The sequence below is a fragment of the Boleophthalmus pectinirostris genome, unplaced genomic scaffold, assembly GCF_026225935.1.
Source record: "Boleophthalmus pectinirostris isolate CB_2022bp ecotype Guang Dong unplaced genomic scaffold, ASM2622593v1 HiC_scaffold_3, whole genome shotgun sequence".
Lineage (NCBI taxonomy): Eukaryota > Metazoa > Chordata > Actinopteri > Gobiiformes > Gobiidae > Boleophthalmus > Boleophthalmus pectinirostris.
The window spans coordinates 33,353,163-33,380,642 of NW_026571299.1; the positions used below are offsets into that span (position 1 = coordinate 33,353,163).

General features: G+C 37.1%; 1 protein-coding gene across 2 annotated transcripts in view; it reads right to left on the reverse strand.

Annotated features, from left to right (window-relative positions):
* The window catches only part of LOC110168673 (guanine nucleotide-binding protein G(i) subunit alpha-2), a 51,191-nt gene that overhangs the window by 22,187 nt on the left and 1,524 nt on the right, over positions 1-27,480 (reverse strand). For both annotated transcript variants that reach the window (XM_020934150.2, XM_055160078.1), the window contains exon 2: positions 389-431. In XM_020934150.2, coding sequence (XP_020789809.1) covers positions 389-431 — 43 coding nt within the window. The remainder of the gene's footprint in view (positions 1-388; positions 432-27,480) is intronic.

The window sequence follows — 27,480 nt, forward strand, 5'->3', positions numbered from 1 at the left end:
CACAGAGAGAGGGGGAGAGTGACTGGACTTTTAGTCAAATTGTGCAGGTTTAAGTCAAAACTTGTGAACGCGTGAGACGTGAAGAGACACGCTGTGGCTCAGGCTACAATTTCCTCAACAAGAGTCAATCCTCGTCAACTCCATGCACTCTTACTGCCACAGAATTGGTTGGTGACCTGTTGATTAAAATGCGCATGACTTAGTAAGATCGATCAAGATTGTGATCTATTGATCTTTCTGTTATTGTTACAGTCCTACCTGGAAGTATACTAAAATATATATTTTTTGCTTTATACCCATATAATATACCCCATACTCCACCAGCGTGAGGAAGGCTGACCAATAGGAGGAATTGGTGGGCAGTACTTAGAGCATGCTGAGCACTTACTTCATTTGCTTGACAATAGTGCTTTTTCCAGACTCTCCTGCACCTGTGGAAGAGAAAAAAAACATTTAAGCAAGAGTAAGCTAATGTGTGAGAGGTGACACCAGGACAACAAACATTGGACAGTTTACATTTTAATAATTTACTCAAAAATGTGTTGAGAGTGACAGTTGAACAGGCTTATTATTTCAGGCCAAAACTGAATCCCTGCCAAGTCTGAATTAAAAATAGAGAGATTATGTTTAATAATTAAACTATAAGTGCATAAATGCCAGGGCAGTGAGAAAGCCAGCTCAAATGTAAGTATTTGAGATTCTTAATATTATCTGGACCTCCAGGGATTTCTTTTTTAATCTGGGGGTCAATAGCACTCTGCTCTGCACCTGTCCCACCATTTGACCCCCTCGTCTCAAAGCCCTGACTCCAAGCATTAACCTGTCCCACAGTAGACACAGGGAGGGGAGGGGCTGAGCTGTGGAGAGCTGTCCTCGTCCTGTCAAAGCCCATCACATCCACACACCAACATGGGAGAGAGGAGAGAGAGGGAAGAGCGGGCAGAGAGGGGAGAGAACGAAGAGAACGACAGGAAGGAAGAGAGGGAACAGGGAGGAGGGGGAAGAGAGGTGAGAGAGGTGAGAGCAGGAGGGGGAAGAGAGGTGATAGGGAGGAAGGAGAAGAGAGGGAAGGGAAGGAAGAGAAGGGAGAGGGAAGAGAAGTGAGGGAAAAGGGGGGAGAAGGAAGAGGGGGAAGTGGAGGACAAGAGAGAGAGAAGAAATGATGGGATGAAAGGGGTGAGTAGAGAGGGACAAAGAGGACAGTGAGAAGAGAGGAAAGAGGTGGGAGGAGGGGTAGGGGAGAGGAGTAAGGGAGGAGATGATGGTGAGAGGAGAGAAAGATGAAGGAAAGAAGGATGAGAAACAGGAAGGAGAGAGCTAGAAAAGGGGGAGGAGAAACAACATAGGTATAAAAAGAGTGGGGGAGAAAGACTGAGGGAAGGGAGAGGGGGAAGAAGAAAGATGGGAGAGGTACGGAAAGAGAGCAGGAGAAAAAGAGGAGAAGAGAGAGAAGTGTCTAAAGCAGAGTGAAGATCTATACGGGTTGTCACATGTCCTACAGAGACAAGGGCACTAGACTGGGCTATTAGCAGGACTGCACTGTAAATCAGCTGCATGGTATTCAGGAGAGCTGCTGTACAGTCTGGAGAACATGTAATGTTCATGTGCTAGACTCGTGTGGTAAACGAACACTATGGTGTATCTGGATTTGAAAAACTGTCATATACTGTGACATGACAGCCAAGAGCAATGGAGTATTATAACTTCTGATGTCAACTATCTAAAAAAGGTCAACAAGGACCATGCTGGACATGTCATCAATAATGCTGTTGTGTTTGTATAAAAAAAGCTATATTAGACCGAGTAATTCTTTTGTGGTAACCTGGCACACATTATATTGGTAAAGTATTTGTAGCACTCTTTACACACCACGATGGGATGACTGTCGCTGAAAGCATGGGGAAAAGTGTGATTAAACCATTGGTTAAGCAGGTAGTCCCAACAGCAGGAGCTGGGCCAGATCGAGTGAGTTTGTGAATTAACAAATTTGTGAGAATTCATCTCGATGGCCAGATTAATTTTGTGGTTAATTTAACATTTTGTGGCACTTGAATGTAATCCAAAACATTTACAGGCATATCTTGGCACATTTAATAGATTATCTCAATGACTGTTCACACAATATTATAACAATCCAGAATTTGAATAGAATCTGTGTGAATATACTTGCTGTATACAATAAGAACAGTATTAGAAAAACTCCCTATTATATGCACACCTTCATGCCACTATTGAGACTTTGTTGTACTGACCAATACTTTCACTGCTCTCATTCTGTGCATGCACTGAAAAATCTAAAAGCAGCCCATTGTGTAGCCTCTTTTATTGGCCGTAGCCATTTCAAATCATCACACCTTTGAACTACAACATACAAGAATGCTATTAGCTTGAACCAGTCATTATTAAAGTAAAAAAGTGTCCTATTTAAAATCATGTGAAGTGGGCGATGATGACAGCGCGGGGCTCTGCGGGCGCTGTACATGAAGGTCACCTCTCTGCCTCGAATAAAACTCTGCCATTAATATTTCAGGCCTGAGGGACCACATCACTGTCCTACAGGTATTTTAGGACATGGCCACTAATGAACAAAGGGAGCGCTGTGGAGATTGGGAAGACAAATTAAATAGAAATTCAAAACTGTTTGCCATGAATGAAAGCACAGGGAACACTAGTGCCAATTTGACCTGGTTTTAGATTAGACCAAGTTTCAGGTTTTTTACTAAACTAGTTGTCACGATTATAATGTTTATAACTCAATTTCAATATTAAAGAATAGGCTTGATACTCAATACCAAGGATGTTAAAAAAAATGACAAAATCTTGACATGTATTAGTAGTAGTGTATATACAGTAGCTCTGATATGTACAGCTGGGCACTAATTTTCTTCTTTTTTTTTTTTTTTTTTTTTTTAAACAAATCTACTTTAGAGTTGCATTTCCATTTTAAAATAGTCAAACAACATCAGGCTTTCCCTCACCTTATATAATGGGTTCAGAGCAAAACATAAAAAGCATTTCATTGTATACAGATTACATACAGTTTGATATGATTAGAATACAATATCATATTTCTTGACAGTTCAGTCTCCAGTCCTTCGGTATGTCGGCATTGCAAATTGAAATAATTAATTCTAACAACTGCAGCCCATGAACATGTCCTGGGGGAGCTGTTGATTTGCTGCAGATGCCGATCAGTGTCAAACACGTCCTCATTACGTGACATAGCACTGAGGCAGGGCGCTAACTCTGCTTTATGTGCTGTAGAAGAAGAGAGCTGGATCGATTTTCCTGCATGAGCCACGTGATGCTCAAATATTTAAAAAGCGACTCGGGAGATGACCTGCTAGACGAGAAGTTCAAACAGCAGGCTAGTGTGATAACAGTGAAATATAGAATGATTCAGGAAGTAGGCTTACTCTAAAAGCAAATTATATATATCCATGTAAACAAGATTATTAGGGCTATAGGCTCATACTTTTAATCTGTCTACTTTGTTCTCTTTAAATAGCTGTTTTTGCAGTTGGTCCAGATATAAATGCACAATAGCTTTAGGAGTTTGTGTCACACCCCCTTTTTAGTTGAATAATCGGCAGGACATGCTTAGTCGATCAAGAAGTTCTTTAGTTGACTACAGATCCAAAGATTATTCCTTGGTACAGTTACTGCCTAAAGGTTCGCTGGTATTGGTATGGAAATGTAAATATTTTATCAAAACAATCAAAAAAATCCAACTTCCTCAAACACTTAAGTCTGAAATGCCTGTGATTGCTCTGAGCTATAAAACAAACAAAACTCAATTTGATTTTCATCCTGGACGGCAACAGTCCACTAACTGCATAATTCTACAGCGTGGGAGTGGGCAATATAAGGCAAGCATATATCACAAGTTTGTAGGTGGTATAGATTTGGACTTTTTTTATTGATTCATTTACACTTGTCGGAAGCAGTATGCATTTTCTGAGAGTTCAAACTTGACCTTGTTGAACTGTTCTCAAATCTGTCTGTCACTCAAACAGACCAAGAGGAATCAGTTGCCTGTTTTGCTTAGCTGTACAGAATCTGTCTAAATAGTGTGTGGGTCACTGTAATAATCTGTCATATTTACAATTTAACGTTAACTTAAACATGTCCATTAATACACACTGTTCCACCTTCCTTAACCAAAAAAAAAAAAAAAAAGTAAAATTTTACATTGTATGAACTTTAACGTGAAGATTAAGTTGGTATATCAAGTTAATTTTGTTGCGTCCCCAATTGTGTCTCAGAATACAAAACTACTGACTGAAAAAGATCTACACTCTATTCCAATTTCTATACCACAGTGCCAATAATAAAAATTTTAAAAAAGTACAATAGAAAACAAGATTCAGCACAAAAGTGTATTTTCTCTGACAGTACCATTTGGTTGTTCTGATATAGAACAAGACTATTACAGTAACTACTCAGAAAAGTTTTTGTTTAGATCGATACCTGTGTGAATGAGTATCTAGATTTGATACAAGTTTTAGTTTACTATGTTTTCTGACAACTCCAGTCATAAAACAATAACACTATTTAAAGGTTCTATATTACAATATTTTCTGATCTATACTATATTGTTTTTTCCCCATCAAAAACATACCTGGAGTTATGTTTAGTTTCATTCACATGTTTAACATGTAAATCCTGCATATTTAGGCTGAGTTCTTCTCAAAAGGAAAGCATGCTGTTCCACCTTTTGATGTCATGAGGTAATACAGGATGTGCTCCACTGCGTTTTAAAACTCCATACACCTTCACTAGCATCATTTGGATGATTTCAGGCCTTGAATTGAATTTTGAAAATGTAGACAGACTAATAAACCAGGATTACTCAAACATGTGTGAATTAAACAAAACAACTTAAAATGTTTTGAGACGGTAACAGCATTATAGCATGGCTTTAAGCGCACAAGAATCCATTTTGTATAATATAGCACCTTTAATATAATTCCAATTACCACAAATAACAAAAACCCGCAAATATGCTAATCCGACAATCTTTAACAGGACACTATATGAAGAATCAAAGCATGTTTAATAATACATAATACATAATACATGTATAATCAGAGTAGGAATATGTTGTAATGGAGGATAAAACATAAATAACAGTATGCTCTTTGATCCATTGGCTTTAATTACAAGTTCAGGAGTCTACATAACTGGCCCTCAGACGAGAATAACAGCGCAAAGGGAAAGAGGTGAGGAGGCAACAACACCACATAAATCCCGTATAGTTTACGCATCCTTCGGAGAGACAAACCGGCTTTACACGGCCATTGTAAGAGTCACACACAGTCACTTATCAGGGGAATAGGGCCATATAGATAGGAGGCAGCAAAGATACAAGTTTAGAGTTAGGTCAAGAAGACATAAAAAGGAATGACATGTTTAAAGATAGAAGAATTAACTATACAAAAGGTGAAATGATGTAAGATTTGCAGTGTGTCAGACATATCTGGAGGTGCAATGAAAAGCAAGAGCCAAAGTAGAGGAATAGAGAAACTGTTGTGTCTCATAATGTAATATGCTGGATCTAGTAATTATTTTGCTAATAAATGAATACAGTTATTGATTGTGGTTATTATTGTTTTTTTATTCATTCTAATCAGTAATTAAACCAGCATGCTGTGTCATTTCAATGGGAGTACTGTTTATTATTTAGCAAGAAGTGTTGGCTCAGCACATGGCATATTTATGAGTCTGTATGTACTGTAGTCCAGATGAAGACTACTGCATTATTACAGTTGTTGACATAATTTTCAATAATGTATTACTTGCTATTAATCCAGTTATATAAGGAAATGAAGACATTTCATTAACCATGTCCAGATGACTCTGTTCTAGCTTGGACCACTCCTGGAAAAATGAAACATTACACCGTCTTGTTTCTAATGAGACAGAGTAACACAGAGAATACAAGCAATTTACAAAAGCTGGTAAAATAGGTTAGCAAAATAATGTGATATTAATATAAAAATAGTGTAATTCAGTGGTTTAATGTTAATGATTATTTAATCTTTCACTTGGTGCAATCCATAAACTGTATGCACAGTGTCAACCTGCAAGCCACCACCTTCGATATAGGAAGTGTCAATGGGGGTGCTTGGGTGCTTGGGTTCATCGACTCCATCGATTCTAATTCACTTTACACTGGAAAATTGTCACCGCTCTCTCTGAAACTGCTGCTGTGAGCCTCGTCTTTAGACTAAAAATGTTCATATTAATCTGCTCTACGTCATCCTGGTGTTTCCATTTTGTTGTTTTTTTTTACTCCAAATTTTTTCCTATAACCGTTTGCATTTTGAGCTTCTTTTGATTGGAGCTGAACGCTATGGGTGAAGTCACACTCCCTTAGTCCAGTCCTAGTCCATTTTTTTTTTTTTTTTTAATACAGTCTATGGTGCAATCCGATTATATTCGATTCAATTTTGCTCTATAAATGTGCATTGTTCCTCTATTTAAAATGAAAGTTGGCAAGAAATGATATATTATTTCTAATCAGCTGACAGCTTTCACAAATGAATCAGTTACCCTCCAAGCCAAAATGCATGCCCTGACAACATTACACCAAACTTTCTAATCCATGACACACACTTGAACGCATCTCAGTGATGCCCCAGTTAATGTAATTACTCCCAAGATGCAGCACTAATTAAGACAATAAGACAAGCCACAGCTCACAACACACAGACAAACATGGTTATGCTTCACAAATCATCGGCAGCAACATTCAAGTCAGACAGAAGATACTAACCATATCACAGGAGCTAATGGGAGATTCAACTTGCTCATCTCTATGCATGCATTTGTATAATGGCCCTGGTGTTACTTCTACACAGATATGGCCTATAACCTGACTTGGTATCATGACGTCAGCTGCTTGACTAATGCCATACTGTGAACCATTCTAAGCAAAGCAAGAACATCTCCATGGAAACGAGTAAATGGCATTTTCTCCACCAGAAAAGCTACACAGTGCACCTTTACAGGAGCAAATTGTAACTTTCTTGGGGAAAGTCCACCATGTGCTCATCTTATTGCTTTGTCTTGTCTATTGCTTTGTACGCCATTAAACGTATCAATCTTGCATTCAAATAAAGTTGATTTTTTGCTCAAAAATACCTTGAAAAACATGCATTCTTACTGTGAGCAAGTGTTACGTCTCCATAAATTTGGCCTGTAACTTAGCTTGATGTCGTACCATGTTATGGCACATTTCAGGCAAAGCAATAGCATCTCCATGTAGACAAGCAATAAGCAGTCCCTCTAAAAGTTACATAGTGCACTTTTAATGGACAACCCACACAAGCAGATTTAGCTTTCTGTGACAGGGCGTTTGGTCTTCTTTAAAGCTCCACAAACAACTCAAAGAATTTTGAGAGAGAAAGTCAAACTGGTGTCACTGCAGTTGACTTGAGGTGAAATATGGAGCAAGTACAGACATGCACCACAGACAGTACAAGCGTGTAGGAGACTGCTTACTGTTTACACGGAAGGTTTAGCAAGACACTGATCACTTGGATTAAGTCATCCAACTGGATTTCTCACTGGTACACAGGTACATACTGAGCACACAGTGGTCATAGATTCATTTGTAGTACATGGCAGTCATCAGATTTTGCCTGAGTTTGCATGCTCAGAGTTTGTTTTGAGATTATCCGAGTTTATGCATGACCACTGAGCTGAGGTGGACAATATATTATACAACATCAGGCAATAATTAGAATTTTTGTGTTTGTTTCTTTTTTGTTTGTGTTTTTCCCCCAGATATTCCACGGCACATTCTCAAAATTGCACCAGTTTCAGAATGAGTCATTGCCAGTTTGTTCAAAGTTGTTTACCAGACAACATACAATTGTTGTTTTGGAGACGTAGAAAATATTGTCAAGAATAAAAGCTATTTAAAAAGGCTGTGAAAAGAGTAGAGTAAGGATCAAGGGACATGAAGTGACATATCTGCACTTGAGTTAATTAATTTAATTTTTTTTTTTTTTTTTGAGCAACACACTTGAACTTCATCCAAAACATTTACTGGCATGTTTTAGCTGTTTTAGCAAATTTCTGATGGATTTCCATAATACTCATCTGGAAAAATTTTTGTCAATATTGCCCATCCCTAGTTCTTCCCATCTTATAATTGGACAAAAAAACATCAATTTCACTTCCTGCCAGTAAGCTTACTGTGATTCTCACTCCTCAGTGGTGTGAAATTGCCTGCGTAAGAAAACTGCACAGATCCTGGCATACAGCAGCATCAATAATCTCCCATTGTGCGTGAGTGAGGGAGAAAGTGACAGAGAAAGTGTGAGGGTGAGTCACTGTGCCAGCTGTGACACCCCCTCCCCCCTCTGTACCCCCCCACCCGTCTCTCCCTCAGCACCTCGCACTGTCCGGGTCACAACCTCTCACAAAACAAAACAATTTAAAAGGTTAAACTCCACTGGGAGACACTAAGCGGAACTGCTAAGATCTTGTGAAGCTATTTTAATCCAATAGTCTGACAATAGATCAAAGAAGTGTAAAGGTAATTAACAGTTGAAGATAGTACAAGAGCAATTAATTGATTTTTTTAATAGGACAGTTGAGTGGCTATGTCTGCTTACATACTGAAAAATACAAAAAAGAAGCTCAAAAGAAAAGCAATATATCTTGGCATTATCAATAACGTATGCCTGAATGGTTATTTGTAGAAAAGCAATGTCAAGTATATTGTCTATAAGAATAAAATACTTAAAATGCAGCAAATGGAACTGACTAAATATATAATACACTTGCAAGATGGTCACACATGGTACCATGATTTCATTAATAAGAAACAAAATTGAAATAGTTTGATTCTAGGTAAATTACTGAAGTCATTTTTGTCCTGTCCTTGAACCCAAACACATAAACCACACATTCTATAGTAGGTCAATGTAATACATTAATGTATGCTTTGGAGCATGGTGAAAATATAGGGTTTTGAAGATCAATATTACTCGGGTCTCAGATAAATATAGGCCGTAGTAGCACACTGCCCTGGTAATACAGGGCTATTATTTGCATGTCTGAAAATGAGCCTTGGTCTGTTTATTTATCGACAGCGTGCATGAATTATTTCCCCCAGCGCTTCAGCTTCTGAGATGTAAATATGAGATTCAGCAACACCACAAGAGCTTGACCAACATCTAAGGCTACTAGATTAATCACAAAATATGCAGTTTTTGAAGTACCAACATTTCTAACCCAAACAACAAAACATCCTGCATAAAATGGTTAACACTGTAGTTGACATCTGCACAAACATGTTCTTAAATGTGATCCTTGTATTAGTTTGTCAGTTCATGTTTCAGTCCTTGTCAATTCTGGATAGACATTTTTAAAATGTGAACTTTGAACAGAATCCTATAGTAAAAAGACAAATCATAAAACTCGCAATGTTTGTCAGAAAAACTAATTACTGTAGATATTTTTCTTCCAAATCATTCCGCCCTGCCATCATCTGTGTGCAAACCAGCAGTAGCCCTTGCATGTCCAACCAAGCATGCAACAATAATATCAAATTTATTTAACAAAAGGTTAGGATCAATGGAAGAACATTAAAGCTGGATGTAGCATTGCCTTGAGTAGAAAACTAGGTCAGTGCCCTCAGTGGGAGCAGCGGGCTCACAGTGCAGCTCTGCAGAGAGATGGTGCATACTATGAACATGTTAAACTGCTCTTATACACTCTACACTCATCTGACCACAGGCAATGCCATACATCCACAGAACAGCACATGCATTTCAAACAGACGAGGCCCATCTTAATGCCACTGAAAATCAATTCTCGTTTTTCCCACTGGAGACATTATGTGGCACATCATAAGCAGATTTTTATAGGCAAGGCTGAGCTCAGCACTTTCCAACCAGCAGCAAATCATGAAAACTGAGCACAAAAAAAAAAAAAAAAAAAAGTAGAACTTAAGATTCTCAAAATTAAATCAAACCTATTATTTCAATAATTTAGAAATAAAATAATTTATTACAGCTATATTGGTTTATACTGTACTTCAAATATACACTCTGTACTTTGTATACTATACTATTTTTAAGTACTCTGGTACCTTTTATGGTGGAAGGTGCACAATCTAGGTTCATTTGGGGAGAGGTGATCCAGCTCTCAGTAAGAATGCATGTTTGGGGTATTCTGGTTTCTACTCGATGAATGTGAGAAATATTTCTGATAGTATCACAGTATTTCCCACAGACCAAGTAGCAATGTGTGGTGTCCCCTCCCCCAATCAGACGGCAGTGCCCCCCTTTCGGACGGTACGTGCCAGTACAGTTAGAGGAAGACCTGTATTTTAAGTTTCAAGTTGAGAATTACTTATCCAAACTGATGCTAAAGTTTAGTTTTTACCTCAACTTTAGATTCCTTGATATTCAAGGAATGAATTACAAAAAAACAACAACAACAACTAAATCTTAAGGTTTTTATTTCAAATACTTAGCTAGCTCAATCGATATTAACTTGTTCTTGTATTTAAAATTTTTTTGGTAAAACAAAATAGTATAATGTAACAATTATATAATAATACAAATAAAGTAAATAAAGTACTATAATTAGACATAAGAAACTACTAACGGTACAACAAGGCAACTAAATGAAATAATGAAACAGCATTAGTCTGTTTGGTACATAGCTAACATGCACCTAATTTTACGTGGATTTCTGAAAAATAACTCAAGTGCCCCATGATCAGGGAACTCCTTGGGTTCTGGTCCATTTATTGCGCGGGAAGTGGGCCCAGGCCGGGCTTTGTTACGGTTCAGAGTGTCGGGAGGAACGGTGAATGGTCTCTCTCTCTCTCTCTGAGAATAACAGAATCACATTGGAAAAAAAGAAAAAAAAAAAAGGGCAGAATCAATTTGTGGCACTCGGTTTTCATTCTGTGGTGCTGCGCCACAAACTGGTCTATGTATGGGAAACACTGGTATCAGGTCAGCTCTATGACTAACTGCCCGTTGCTTTGAGCATGTCCTCTCCCCCTAAGGAGAGGTCCTCTTCAATGACACTGGGACAACCTGGCAGAGACAGTGTGCAACCATTAGCTGTACAGCGCCCAGGGAACCTAGATCTAGATCTTGAGCCAAATTCTAGTTAAATTCATAATAGGAACTAATTGTGCAGGTTTTAGGTGGCCCATGGGTAGAACAAGCAAAGGTACATACATTTTGCAAGGTAGATCATAATAGTGTGACTGAACTTCACCTTTATTACCAATTAACTTCAAACATTAGGCATTAGAATACGTGTATATATATCCAATGGTAGTACTAGTACACTACCATTGGTGCTGTGCTCTGCTTCATCTCCTTATCACCATCCCAATATTTCAGCTACTTCTCTTCCTCCTCCTCACACTGCTGCAGAAATGCAAGTCAATGCTCTTGTAGCACATGTAATACGATCGTTACATGCTTCAAGTTAATGCAGTGTAGAGCCCACATTTGCTCTGCTCTCATAGATCAAAGCTAGGAAAAGATATTAGCAAACAAATCTGAGGAATGCCATTTAGCTTACTAAAAGCAATTGAGAACAGAGCCCTTAAAAAAGTAGAAGGATTCAACATATACATACATGCATATAAATTTTCCCCAGTCAATCCTCAGATGGTGGTCAGCTTCTGTCATTCTGCGAGTGATAGGTGGATTTAACCAATCACAGTGAGCTGTGAACTCCCCTTCGGAGGGGCCGATGCCGCAGATTGGCAGCCTCGCTTCCGTCAGTCTGCCCCAGGGCAGCTGTGGCTACAATAGTAGCTTACCACCACTGAGTGTGGAGTGAATGAATAATGAACTGTAAAGCACTTTGGGTATCTTGAAAGGTGCTATATAAATGCAATCAATCAATCAACTCCCAGAAGAAGATTGTTATTAGCTCCCTCTTAAAGACACAAAAAGATGAGATCCAAGATAAAAGATTTAGATCTTTGCCCTAGAAAATGCAAATATACTTTTTGAAAGTCTATATTGGGGTTGACCAGAAAATGTGTTATGCTATGTTATTTGAATTTTTACACTTTCAAACATGACAGTTCCTTTAAAACCTGAAGAGTCTAATCCCAAAGGTGAAAAAAGGGGAGGATTAGGAAATACCTGAAAGTTTAGTCTGTGTCTGTAATAATCCCTGAAAAGATAAAACCCAAACTAAATTACTCCTGCCAACCAATCAAACTATTTGAGAGACATTTTAAAAATCAGAGACAATCATTTTGGTTCTCCTCCTAGGCAACTGAACCCACGCATTAAAATAACATTTACCGACATAACATAATATACAACCTAAATGTTTACATTTGGGAATCAAGGCAATGTGGAAAATGCAAATACAGCTACTTTACAGAGGTGACCAATTTACTGTTTACATTTATTACAATTTTGCAATACATGTATTGTTTAAGTATATACAGTATATCCATATAAGAAAACTACACAGAAGACTAATGAAAAGAATGGAAACTTGCACTGTAATCTCCATGTTGTGTTAATTTTACAGTCAAAATATGTGCAATATTTCATCTGCACCTTGCTCAAGACATGCACTGTAAAATACCTGATTGTCATTAGGAAAATCCAAAGCAATCTGTTTTTCCAATACGGCCCCTACTACTATAAAACAAATCCATAAAAAAAACAAAAAACTTTTAGTGCCATTTTCTGAAAACCAATGACTCTTTTAAATGCACAGGACATGCATAAGTATAGAATCTGGCAGCTCACAGCATTTGTGACAAATCAAAACATAACAAACCATGGCTGTAGCAGAGGATCAATTTCCACTCTGCTACTACAGACCCTATTAATTACACTAATTGGACGACTTATCGATTTCCCCTGTCAACACGAGATGTATACCAGCTTTTTAGAGAATGGGAAAAGTAGAAAGATATTGATAAAATAGAAGTATGGCCGAGCATAAACTACAGTTAAATGGATTTTGCTGTAATTTTGTAACTTTGTAGGTTGATAAAACAAGTACACATTTTCAGAAGAAGCAAACCTGACCAAAATGGAGGGTGTATCAAAACTGGGTTTAAATCTCCAAATGTATTTTCATTTTATTTATTTTTATTTAATGTAAACACAGTTTTTCGGATAGATATGCATCCAATTGGGGTTATAATTACAATTTATTTTTTCGTGTGAGAAATCATTTTGTAGAGGTTTACCCTGGGCATTTTCTTGTTTGCCTGACATTCTATACTAACATTGCAGCTTTTGTGACTTTATTTTGACTGTAATTGCAATCATTGCTGTTACATAAAGATAAGAAAACATAATTACACGTATATGATTGTTTTTCATTTTCAGACAGTAAACCAGGATTAGAAAAACAAATTCCTCTCTTTTTGCCCCATTACATGAGTCAGTAGTATTGCGAAGTAGTACAAGGTCCTGGCATTAAACGCACTGGTTTCACAGATGGATAAATCTTATCTCTATAGACAGACATCTCGGATCCAAACTGCCACAGCTGTTGTTTGCAGAGCTGCACTTCCTCCATCTCCTCCCTCATTCTGCTCATATACATTTTACAGTACAGCACGTCAGTTTATGCTCATATAGGCAGTAGTGGAAAGAGTACTGAAATGTATACTAAAGTAAATATAAAATTACATTTGCATGGCTAAAATGCTCTCATTTACTGCTTCCAAATTTGTAATTACATAAACATAAAAAGTATACATGAAAAATACCAGTAAAACTACAAATTTCTTTTATTTTAGTAGCACTTCAGATATGCCTTTTATATAAAACATGATAACTTAAACAGTTTTAAGACTGCCTTAATAAATAATGCACATACTATTTGATCTGTTTGATGTTATTACTTCATCTGGAATGTTTCAGAGTATGGCATTAAAAGTATCTCTCTCCATGGGGGAACTCTACCAGGCCAAGTTACAGGACAGATCTGTGAAGAGGCGAATCTGCTCACATTAACAGTGCATGTAGCTATAAAAACACTTTAATAAATGCAAGATCAATATGTTTAATAAAATTTTAAGCAAAGCAATAACATCTCCATAGAGACAAGTAGCCCCCTACCAGAAAAGTTACATAGTGCACTTTAGAGATCAATATCAGCTCTATAGGTGGTTTAGTATTTTAACATGGCACAGTCAGTTCATCAATACAAATTAGTTAGCCTTATCCACACACAAAACACTATTGACTCTCCTATCTATCTATTACAGAGAAAGTTACAACAATTTGTTGAATATAACCAACACAATGTGGAAAAACTGCAAACTGTTATTTTAGTTCAAACTAGAATTTTGCATTAAGGGTTGGGAGAGTGAAATGAGAAAGAATTTACAAGACGAATGGTTGAATAAAGGAGTAAAAATAGCAGATATTAGCATACTGTATGGTTCGCACATAAAAGTTTGTGTTAAAACAAATGAATTCACACTGTTAGAGTAAAATATGTTGTCAGGGGTAGATCTACTGTAAGTTAGAGGATGTAACAGGGGCCGAACCAAACCGTTTTTCCTAATGACTTCCTGATGATCAACTTCCTACAGGAAAAACATGCCCAAGTGCAGCTCAAAAAAAAAAAATAGAAAGAAAAACCGTGACCTCAAACGCCTCGTCCAGATGAGTGTTACCATGGCTACGGCACTGCCAAAAACCGTACTAACAAACATCAACACGTTTAAACATTTGAGTGGGCTAGAAACAATTACGGTCCATTCACTGAAGGCTTGTACCACGCAGTAAGGTCGAAACAGGACTGGTTAGTAAAAAAAGAACAAAATGGAGGAAGAGATTAGTGGATTCATTTGGTCATTAACAGGAAGGCACAACATTCAGATAGGCTACAATTGTCTTTCTGAATGGAGTGTAAAATGTTAAAGTTTATAAATCACACAGAAATTGCAGAGTAGTAATTCATCTTTTGTGTATTTAAAAATTTTAGAAAAGTTGGAGCAAGCCTTTATCCCAGGAACAGCGGCTCTTATAGGGGGAACCAGGATAGGCCACTGGGCCCGGTCAAGCAGAAGTATACAGCAAGGCCACAAATTCAAGTTAATGCATCTGATATAAAAATGTATTCAACAGATACATATGTACTCTACTTTATGAAACTGTTAACCTTTTTTCTGTACCATTTTTGGTTCTAAAGTTACATACGTTTTAAAAATGCCATGTATGCAACATGGAACAAACATTATTTCCCAAATTTCAAAGACCTGCAAATTATGTAAATAAATTGATGTATTTCATCATATCTTGTGTTATTCGATCTTTGAACTGTTGATGAAGGTACATGATTTTTCACACAAAAAATGTATTTAAAATGATAAAAATTTGCTTGGAAGGACTGATATTTTATAGAAATAGTTCCCTTAAAGTAATATTAAAGTATTCGGAAGAAAAAAGCTGACAAATTATGCAAAATCATGCACCTTCTACTTGCTTTCACAATTTTCCCTCTGTTACTTTTCCCTCCATTACCATGATCTTTCTTAATAAAAAATCTCATTACTCAAAAAGTAAGAGGTTTTTCAACCTAATCTTGTACCATATGGTAGAAAACTATATGAAGCAAATATTCAAACCAGTTTGTTAAGGATATGTAAGTGAGAACCGCTAGTTATCACTGTTTGTATTTATTGCCCAAAAAGTGCTGCATATTTCATTCCCTCCGTTACCGACATGAGTTTTTTTATTTTTTGTCAACAACTTGAAAGGATATCGCAGGATTAACTTTACCCTATTGGAGTGTTAACTCTTTCCTACATGTTGATACCTTCCTTATTTCAATAGTCCCTCTACTTTCTGAATAAGTGCTATCTGAATGTAAAAAATCTGCCCCTGTTTCCCTCCGTTACCGCTTGACCGGACCCCACTGTAAAGTGGAATACTCCAGTGAAGTAATTTTGTTCAGCAATATTCCTAGTCTTTATTTTAGTCATAGTCTACATCAATGACCTTTAAATAGAGAGTTTAGCAGATTAATTGGTAATTAGACTGCCATGCCACCATACCAGGTGAAGCAGTGAAGCTGCAGGGGCTCTACTACATACCTGTGGTGTGTCCTTAGGCTAGTCAGACTGTCCCAGGGCAGCTGTGGCTACAAAAGTAGCTCCCACCATCAGGTGTGGAGTAAATGAATGATGCAATGTAATGAGTCTTTCAGAGCCTATAAAAGAACTTTGTAAATAAAATACATTATTACTGCTACATTAACAGGAAGGCCTAACATTAAAGTTCTGTTGTCTTACACTGAATGGACAGATACTGCATCTGAGATGAAATAGCATTCTCTCTTATGCTGCATTCACTATAGAAGTACAACAGATTAATGGCATGTCAGAGTGAAAGTGCATCGATATTGACTGGTGAGTGGATGATCACTTAGGTCAAGAGCTTAACTGGTCCATTAAGTTGACAAGGCACAGTCTCAAGACATTTATTCAATGATAAAGCCTCTTTTAAAGAAAAATAGCATATGAATTTGGATTGCCAAATCTAAAGAAAATGTATAAAGTGCAAAGCATACTTAAGTGCTGAAAATTCAATGTGATAAGTCACTCCACTTCAGATAGAGAAATATGCAATAACTGATAGTTCCAACTTGGAAAGATATATAGAGAGGGGTGAGGGGGGCATCCGAGTCATCTTGCATTCCCTATCTTGACATTAGCATTTTAACTAAATCTATAGTTATGCTTTGACAGGAACTACAAATAGAATATGGTGTACCAAAACATCCGTCACTCAAACAAGCTTGTGTTGTAGATTTGGTAAAAATAAACAGTTCCACCAACATGTTTTTGGTAAGACACAAATGAAGTGTTGGCGATGGTGATAAGTGACACAAAACTAAAAAAATCACAGACACACACAGATTAAGTAAAGGATGCCCCGAAGAAGCACAAATATTGAGGTCACATCTGCTCTATCATTTCTGTCAAAATACTCGTAAATGTCTAAAAATACTATTTAATATCTGTATTGGTAAGATATAAAGAAATGACATATTATCCCCCAATGCTTTCCCCAAGCTGCCCCAGACTTGATTAAAAAAATTGTGTTAAAAAATGTGATTAATCTTTCTGCCATATTGTCCAGGCCTACATCATGCATCGTATATTAGTCACATACTCTGCTAGTGCTGCTGCTACTACTACTGGGTATATTACATAATGACTTAACTCAGTGAGTGCATTAATCAGATTGACCCAGCCGTGTCAGAAGTATTGGTATTTGCATTAGCGCTAATCTGTTTCTCGCCATGTTAGTTCACATTTCATTGGCTTTATTGTTAATGCATACTGTACATAGTGCATTTCCTAAGCACTCATACAGTGATGTAAGTTGAAAAGAATATATTGATATTGACAAAAGTATCTGATTATTTTTCATTAGGTTACCATCTCATTTAGGTTACACAGAACAGTTTGGATGGTAAAACCTCATGAATTTAAACTGAACAATTAACCATTGCCCCAATTTGGTTTTAAACAGCAATAGGACCCAGTGAGGGGCTCCCATATTAAGATTCATAAATTCAGTTATTTGGTCAAACACACACATATGCAGTCTACTTTTACCCACCCCCTCCTCCTCCATTTCTCAGCCTGTGTCCAGCACTGAGTGAGTGACAGGTGGAACAAAGTGTGAACTCTCAGAAGCAGAAGTAGCTCAGTGATTTGAGCATTCACCCACAATCTCAAAAGGTTGGGAAATTCAATCTCTGCTTGAACCGGTGCATAACATCATTGTGTCCTTGGGCAAGACACTTCAATCACCTTGCCTACGTATTTAGTGCCTGTGTGAGTGACTGGTGGTGGTTGGAGGAGCCAAATTGGCATCCTCAGTTCCAGTCTACCCCAGAGCATTTGTGACTCTATCCACCCAGTGAATGAGTAATGGCGTTAACACTTTCAGCAGCAGGTAAAGCATTACATTATTCTAAAGGCAATATAAAACTACATACAATACACGATAGGCTATAGAAAACAGTGATCCAAGGTAATGTATTGGTTTATAGTATCAGCAAAGCTATAACTTTTGTGACATTGTATACTGTGTACTTTGTATTCTCAGTTCTCACCAGCAATAACCAGATACACCTTTATAGCCATGTTCAGCTCTGCGGTGGGACTGAAGTATCAGAAAGTGCTACAATGTAAATGACTAAGTCACCTTGAACACCAGAGCATACAGCCTCCTCTTGATGCACCGTGCCAAGACATGAGGATCATTATCTCTGAAGTCCAGTCTCTCAAACGGAGTATGGACACTCCTCAGGACAAGTTATTAGAGTTGGATAATTGCTTCATCAAATCCCATCAAGAACAAGCGCAGGAGTTCATTCTTAAGGAAAGGCTTGAATTATCAGGCAAGATCTCATCAAGACACCCAGTCTTTTATATCCAATAGTGGAGCAAACATAACTTGCATTTATTTACACAAAGCTATGCATTTGTTTTTGTGATATTTTTCAGTTACTGCATGGTAGTGATCTGTTTTAGGTTTAACATGATGACCTGACAAATAAAAAAATGTCTTACAATTTTATAAGGGGAATCAATTGGATATTAGATTCATCTTAAAGCATGCAAGTACTATGCACCTTCTGCCTGTACCATTTCATTTAAAATTTGCAACATTGTGAACAATCTTGTATTCTTGTTTCTCAGTACAAGCAAGTGTTAAAGCTTCATAAAAGAACCTAGAATGACCACCATTTCACCATTTTTTGTACTGCTGGGGAATATGCAGCTCTTGTTCAGGAGTATAAGCTCTCCCATTATAATTGTATCTTTGTGTGTAGGACAGTTATCAGGCCAGTGAAGGACAAAATACATGTTTACAAAATCACTGGAACAAAACATTTTGATTTCCCTCATGACTAAACACCATGCTGTCCTATTCTGCTGTAGTAAAACTAATTCAACCAACACATAGCTGCAAAAATAAATGTGAAGAGTAAAATGAAGAAATTTGTAAGGACACTTCAACTGTCTAAAGCACCAGAGAAGTAATAATATTGTGGCTTTCATCTACCATATGATTAATATTTCCCTCTCAGCGCAGTCCAACGATAAAGGTTTAAGCACTTGAAGTCCCAACTCTTTTTCTGAACCAGTCTGCGACATCTCACCTCCAAGCTCCAGGTTCAGATTCCACTGAAAAGCTTTCGCGAATAGAAAATGAGATTAAAGATAGCAGCCTGAATAATGCATGGCACGATAATAGAAATAGGATTAGGAAGTGAAAAATGTGCCACGGAGACAGCCATGTCATCTGCATCTAACCCTGCATAAAGACTGCCTAAATACTTTGTATCCTGCACTATTGGGGTGTTTTCAGATAAATATATCATAGTACTACATCTTTACATAACAACTTTGAGATAACAACGACTGTAGCAATTCCCCTCAGAAGAATACTCTTTTCAAGACCCAACAGAAGGTGGGGGTTATGGTGCATCAAAAGGTTAGGCTCAACTTAGTGCTATGCTTGCATATTGTATGTAGAATAGGACTGTCTGAAACCAATTTAAATTTGAAATGATATTAATAGCTTACTTTTAAACACAGATACAACTTGGTACTATAGACATACAATGAGCAGTATGTGGAATGATTAATGTAAAACAGATTACCTCGAGTAATTGGGAAATATCGAAACATCCATCAAATCATCAGGATTGTGAATGTTGTTTTGAATTTAAGATTTTTGGAATCTGGAAATAACTTAATTTTACGAGATTTTTATGGATTGCCACCCCTATAGTGCCTGTCAGGATAACCAAAGTACGATACATTGCTACAGGGGTGTAGAAGGACAAATAATATTACTGAAACTACTCAATGTCCCTTAATGACACAATAACAAAGCATAATCCCAGTAAACCATTTTAGACAGTAGTAGACAGTATCACTAAATACATGAGCTGCAACAATCAAATAGCAGAATGAACTGGTAATTAGCCTCAAATAGCCACTTATTCAACACTCTACATCTCAAATCTTATTGTTTTACAACTAAAACAACAAAAATCTCCCTGTTATTCCAAAGAAAATGTATAAACGATAAATACTGGCCCCCAAAATATATTATTCTAGCTTTCAGATATTGAAGTCAATACAGTAATTATGGTGACAGGTCTAACCACCCCTAATAGTAATCCATCCATCTCAGTAATGCCTGCATAATAGTTGCTGGAACAGGCTCCAAATATTGGTGAAAATAAGTGAATATAGTCCATTTTCTATTTTTACAGTATCAATCTGTATGACCGCAGAATCACATTATACTCATATTGTGGTAATGTTTGTGCAGAGGATAACTGTGGGCTGTGTTGCATAAAAACATCTGATATCATTTGCGCTCAAGCCTCAACATGAAGTGAAAGGGAACTTATTAAACAATGCATGATCTCATATTTGAGTGTAAAGCTCTAATGGAGTTTATGTTCCTAGTCACAGCAATTGGCTTTTAAATTAAGTCTATACAAAAATAACAGCCAGAGTATTTTGAAAGTTTGAATGTGTTTATGTTGGCAAGGGATGGCAAGATTAACTTCTAAATCTATAATAATGAACACACAGGTCACAATATGAGCTTTAGAACTAAAATTGTAGAAGCCAAAATAAATCATTTCAGTTCAAGCATCTTTACTCCCAAAAAGAAACCTACATGTATCGGGATTTTGTATTTGGCAGTTTGTCACTTTAACTTCCCTATCACTGTATCAGTTAAATCTGTTTGGACATGGTGAAAAAATTGTGAAAACTGTTTTTAATTGTGATCTTCACAATAATCACAAACACTAAAATTTGACACCATGACATCCCTCTCTTACATGGTCTCGTGTCTGGTCTTAGGTTTCACTGGGTGTTCATCATAAAGGAGGACACATAGTGCATGTGATGTGCTTCTGCAAAACAATCTCAAGGCATTCTCACTTCCACAAACACGTACAGGAAGCTGCCAACCACCATTCTGCAGCGTTCAGGAAATCTTCACAAGTTGCTTGACGCCCAGCCATATATGGACATATCTACTGACACTGGCATATCATCCAGTCAACCTGAGAATGTCATTGCAAAATTTAAGAATCTTTACAATAAGATGAGACAAAAGACAAAGTTGCAAGTAGAAGCAACACATTGAATGTGTTACTACTTGGAAGCCAAACCAGGTCCAAACCAGGGCTTGATGAAGAGTATAAACTGACTTAACATTAGAGGAGAATACAATATTTTGGCAATGACAAAGTTTAATTATGGAGGACGTTAATATTTTAAATTTGCACATTTCTAGAATAATTGCAACAATTTACATTTGTACAAATACAAATATACAATATAAGTTCTGCTTACCTTTTACATTGCTTCCTCATCAAATACACACCTGGAGTTGTGTTTTGTTTCATTCACACAACACCTGCAAATTTAGGCCAAGTTCTTCTCTCAATCTGAAAAAACTCTGTTCCACCTTGTGATGTCATGTGGTAATACTGGAAGTGCTCTATTCTGTTTTTAAACTCCATACACCTTCACTAGAATTATTTGGTAGAAATTGGCAATTCCACAGCTGAAATTATCTAAACTACAAAAGGTCAAAGGTAGCTGTTACCTTGAAAACTACCACTACATGACATCACAACGTAGAATGTAACATTTTGAGCTTTGGAAATTTAGACAGGCTAATAAAAGAATTACTCAACATGAGTGAATGAAACAAAACACAACTCCAGGTATGTTTTGGTAAGGTATCAGCATTATAACATGGTTTAGGCTTATAAAAAAATTTGTGTAACATAGGACCTTTAACATATAAAGTAGAAGAGGATTAAACAGATGCTGATCCAGAATACCTCTTAGTACTTTTTATACAGATTGACATCAGTCTGGTCCCCATAACCATTCTCACTCATTCTGCAGAAATCCACAATGTATTTCAACACACTGCGAATTTTCTTTGCCCATTTGAAAACAGGAAGATTCTCTAGTGACCAGACTCACATCTTCATAAAGTATTGAAGAAATGTGTATTCAGGCAACCAATCCAGGACTATACTAAACAAATCTATGACTTACAGTCTATCCCCAACTATTAGAATTGAGTGACAAAAAAAGTCTTCATGATATTGTAATAACTGCAAATTATACTATGTGCTATAAGAAATGTTTTCAAACTAAACAATTATCAACCACCAGTTGTTCCACAGCTTGAGAAACGCTTCAAATAGAAAATCTTTATATTAGCTGTTGTTGCTATTGCTGTGTGCTTGTTCAGCAGAAATGTATGTGTTTATAAAGGATTTGGTGGCACTGGCCTGAGACATGACTAATGACACACAAGTATAGGCTCCCTGAGCTTGTGGCCAGTGGTCGAAGCCGTCATTTTGTGTCATGAGATGAATCACGTCTGTACAAGGCTATTATTATGATCAAGAAGTCCAGGCCAGCATTACAGACAAGATCCAGAGACAGCTAATTAGGATTCAAAGGTTTGGAGGAAGATTTAAGCAGCCAATATAGACCAAACCAGATATACTGTATATAATTTAGAGTATACATCAGTGGTTCTCACAGAGTAGTAGGGGTATCACTGGTAGTGTTATTAGTTTCATTACGGTTTCGTATGTTGTGTTGCAGTCCTAGGTCAGTGATGGTCTAGAATTGGTTATTCCTATGTTTCCTGGACATCTTACAACTTAAAAGTAGGAAAAGAATTGCTGGTTAGACAACATTCAATTTGAAAACGTGATGTTCTGAAATGTTTCTGCAGTGACTACAATTAGCAAAATAAAAAAAATTATTGCATTGTTTTAGGAACAAAAACAATTGCACTAAACTATAATATTATTTTGGTGATACAAGACAGGTTTAATTCACTAATGCCCATTTCCAAATATCTTTATTAAACACTGCACAACTTAATATCTAATTTAGGCTTGACAAAGACCTGGTTAAGATCTGGTGGTACTTGGAAATCCAAATATTATCTTATTTAGCAAATTTGAAAGTGTTCAACTGGACAAGCAAGTCAGCACATCTCTAAAACTGCAGCACTAGTGGGGCCTTCCTGGTCTGAACAAAGATCTGGCTCTTATAGCAGTCTATGGAAAGAACAGTAGAAGTCGTGCTCATGACAAGTGTAGGCTGGTCCAATCAGATAAGAGACTGTATCCCAAATATGCAGATGAAACTGATGCCACTTCTGTAATGGAGTATACCGTTAGAAATTAATACAGAGCAGATGCACATGATAAAAGACTTAATGCGTGAAAAATTATTGCCACGCTTCTTAGAAACCTCAACCTACATTTAGCAATCAGCCTGTATTGTTTCTGCATGTGGGCGTGTTAGCAGCTCACATGGTTTTGCAGTTAGGGACTTGACACACGAATCAAACAGCTTCCTCCTTCCACTTCCTGAGCATCTAAAAAGGAACACACCCATAAGATAATACTTTAACATTCAAGTATCTATAGACTGCAATGTGACCCAATGGTAATTACCATAAAGACCCATATGTCTACCACACATTTATGCAATAAATGTTGTTCCTTTTCAGTTCTTATGCATAAAAATGTACAATAGTCAATCAGTCAGAGCTATTTTTAGTATGTAAAAATATTTAAGCAAGATTAGTTTTTTTTTTTTTTTTAGTTTATACAGCTAAAATAATCAGTCAATCAAACTTTATTTGTATAGCACTTTTCATACATTTGAAATGTAGCACAAAGTGCTTCACATGCAACAGAAAAATTTTAATACATTAATTAACCCCCCCATATATACAACAATTTAAACAGAAACATAAAAACCAAAAACTAATAAACATGAAGCTCTTAAAAGTTATAGTAAAAATTTAAATGTATAGCTAAGATCAGATGGAGACTAAGTAAAATAGTAATGATAATTAAATTTAAAACAACCATAATAATAACAATAATAATGATAATTTAGATAAATAAGACACAATATGCACACATTTCCACATTATTACATTTTATGCACAGACAAAATTAATTATATAATGATTGTGTGTGTGTGCATTGTACAATGGGTCATCCTGTTATAACACGATAGGAAATTCATTTCACTGCCCACATAAGCTACACTGACAAACGTGGTCATTTCAATCATGAATCATTATTTCAGCTTGTCTTTAACAAGTCCACCTTATCCAAAACAACCAGCATAATATCTGTAGTGAATATGTCTTCACTTCTATCAAAATGAAAACATCTCCAAGGCTGTATCTATTAAGTGTCTGTCTATAGTGGAATTCACTAGCAAGGACCATGCCACATGGGGGTACAATCTTCAATCCAAAATGGTCACCCAGCTGAATCAGTACCCCCCGCGAAGAGGATGTCTTCGGACTGAAGCATGGGCAAAAGACACGGGTGGGAGGGAGGGGGGCAAAAGACACGGGTGGGAGGGGGGGGCAAAAGACACGGGTGGGAGGAGGGGGTCAACAGAGCTGACGCCTATGGTGTTGTCGGGATAGGCCTTATGAATAGGGCTTATGGGTAAATGAAGGTGTGGTTGAGATAAGCTGTGGTTGGCTGTAGAGGAGGTTGAGGCATGAACCAGCTCCTGAATCTCAGTTAATCATATTAACTCCATATCAATTCAGGATACTAACTCAAAATGGGGAACACTGACAAAACAAATTTAAACATTCAACATTTAAAACATAAATCGACATTTTATTCCTCCAAAAGCAATCTCAATGTTATACATGTATTGATATACTTCTCCCATCTCCAATTATAACTTGTCCAACTATTATACAATGTCACGCTGTAGCACTGCACTGACATCTGGCAACTAACTCCTCACACGAGACAAGAGCACACCAGTATCATTTGTATGGTACTAAAAAAAAAACACACATTCATTATCTGTATTCTTTTAGCCTTGCTCAATGAATAAGTCAGTTTGAGAGCCACAAAAGCACCTGTCAGTCTGATTGTAGGTCTTCACACGCAGACATGGAGTCTCACATGACTACACAGCACTTAGCTCCGACCCCCCTGAGCTATTAGGGGCTTGTCCCAGCAGGAAACACCCGTCTATCCCACCCATCAACATGTGCAACATTTACTTCTACTGTTGAGTTTGTAAGCACATTAGGTCCTAAATATGGCCAACACTTGCAATACTGCTTTTAGTACACTAGTCAACTAAAATTTGATGGATTTTGATTTTGATTTGATTACAACTCTACCCTTTGGGATTTGAGAGTTTTTAGAGCAGAAAACAATTATATAAGATATGCAATTTCAGCATTCAATTAGTTACACTGATTAGTAGTTGTAGACCTCACTTTCAGATGCACAGAAAAGGTTCCCCAAGATGAGATGTAACAGTGCATATCTGGTTGTCAAGATGGTAAGGAAATAGAAATACTGACTTATGCAGAGGTATAATAACACAACAAAATGAACAAGATATTACTAAAATCACACACAAAAAAACCTTCCTCACAGTAGGGGTGTGCAATTAATTGAATAAAAATTCCAATAATGACTATTGCTGTAATCAAACACAACAATGATGTAATCAAGTAATCGAGATCATTCACATTAACAGTGTGCACACTGTACGTTACCTCAAGGGGAAAAGTTACTCACAGCTTACATCTTTCTACTTGTCAAAGACATTTTCGGGACAGGTCATCTACTTGCATTTCTTATGTTTGTGCTCTTTATTTTAGGTGCTGATACCCCACATTCTCTTCAATAATGAACTCAATAGGTAAGAAATCAATTATTATTTCCATAATTGGGTGGCCTAATCCTAAACTGAACCAAAGCAAACCAGGACCAAACCAGGTTCAAACACTGACTCACCTAGAGACTAACTATAGACTCTATGCAAGGGTATATTTACATCTAATATTGGCCTTTATGTGGTTGCATGGTCTATGAAGAATAAGACAATATAGGAAATAAAAATAATTATGTGATACAATATTAATGATTAATGATGAAATACTAAAAGCAGATTAAGCATGCAGTTATCATGATGATAAGAGAAAGTAATAGGGAATAGTGGTGTGAGAAAAGGAGCAGAGGTGTTTGAATTTTCCTCATGTGAAAAAGCCTTTTAATAACACACTTGTCCAGTACTTTCCAAGTGTCCAAGAACAACAGTTTGTTTTTGTAGGCGCCGCTCACCCCGCTGTGCAGTGCTGTGCTGAGTTTGCAGGGAGACCACAAGTGTAAGAGTGTTAATGTTTAGTCCTGGTTTAATACTGTGTGTGAATCAAGCTTTCTGGGCACACAGCCAACAGCAGGAGCCCTGACTGTGGAGCAGAGCAGCATGTTGACAAGATGATATCAGGCCCAGTATATGGACAAGTGTGTTAGCTAGAGGTGCAGCCATTGATCAGCATAATCATAATTACCTATGAAAATATTACCTGACTCTTTAATAATTTCTAAAGGTTTTCTGGGATACAAACCCTAAAACAAATGCCAAAAGACATTAAAAAAGAACAATCTGCCTTGTCAAAGCCTCAACTCATATGAAATCAGGAGCCAAGCAGGGCTGGACCTGGGTAGTGCTTGGATAGGAGACCACTGAGAATACCACTGTAAGACCACAGGCCAAAAAATATATAAAAAATACTACTGTTGTGTTGTGTCCTTCGGCAAGACACTTCACCCACATTGCTTAGTATGAACGTGAAATGGTGTGTGTGTTTGTTGGTATACTGAGGGACTCATGGTGTAGACTGGTAGCTTTGCTTCAGTCAGTCTGTCCCATGGCAGCTGTGGCTACTCACTAAACTAGTATCTTACCACCACTAACTGTGGAGTGAATGAATAATGTACAGACTTAAGGCCACCTTGAGTGTCTGGAAAAGCACTATATAGACAAATGCATTATTATTCTAAAAAATATAACTAATGGGCTGACAAGTTTACAAGTAAAATATTATTGTAGCCGTATAGTGTAAATTGACTAATAATGCAAGTTCCTGGCATGTTTTAAGTCTGACATGCAGGGAGATTAATTATAGCCTTGACATGAGCTCCACCTGGACTGCAGTTAATATGACCTACTATGGCATCCAATGTAATGAGATTCGATGGTGTAGTCCTTGCCGGCCCCAAGTGAGCAATAAATTTAATTAAAATAGAAATCAAAGCTAGTCATTTCAAATAGCCATTGATGAGCTTGGGCCATTAAAAGAGGTCTACAGCTAATGCTCTGTCAGGAAAAGCAAAGTTTAGACATAGTTTTGAGGAATAAAGTTGAAATTATGGCATAATCTTTATTATATTTGTCAAATCTAGATGGAGCAGATGTTAGATGCTTGTTCTTTTTGAGAAAAAGTCAATTAAAAAAAAAATTGTGTGAGGAAAAAAAACATAACTTTACCTCAAGCCACGAGGACAAACCAAAAGTGTCATATCAATATAATAGCCTTACTTTCT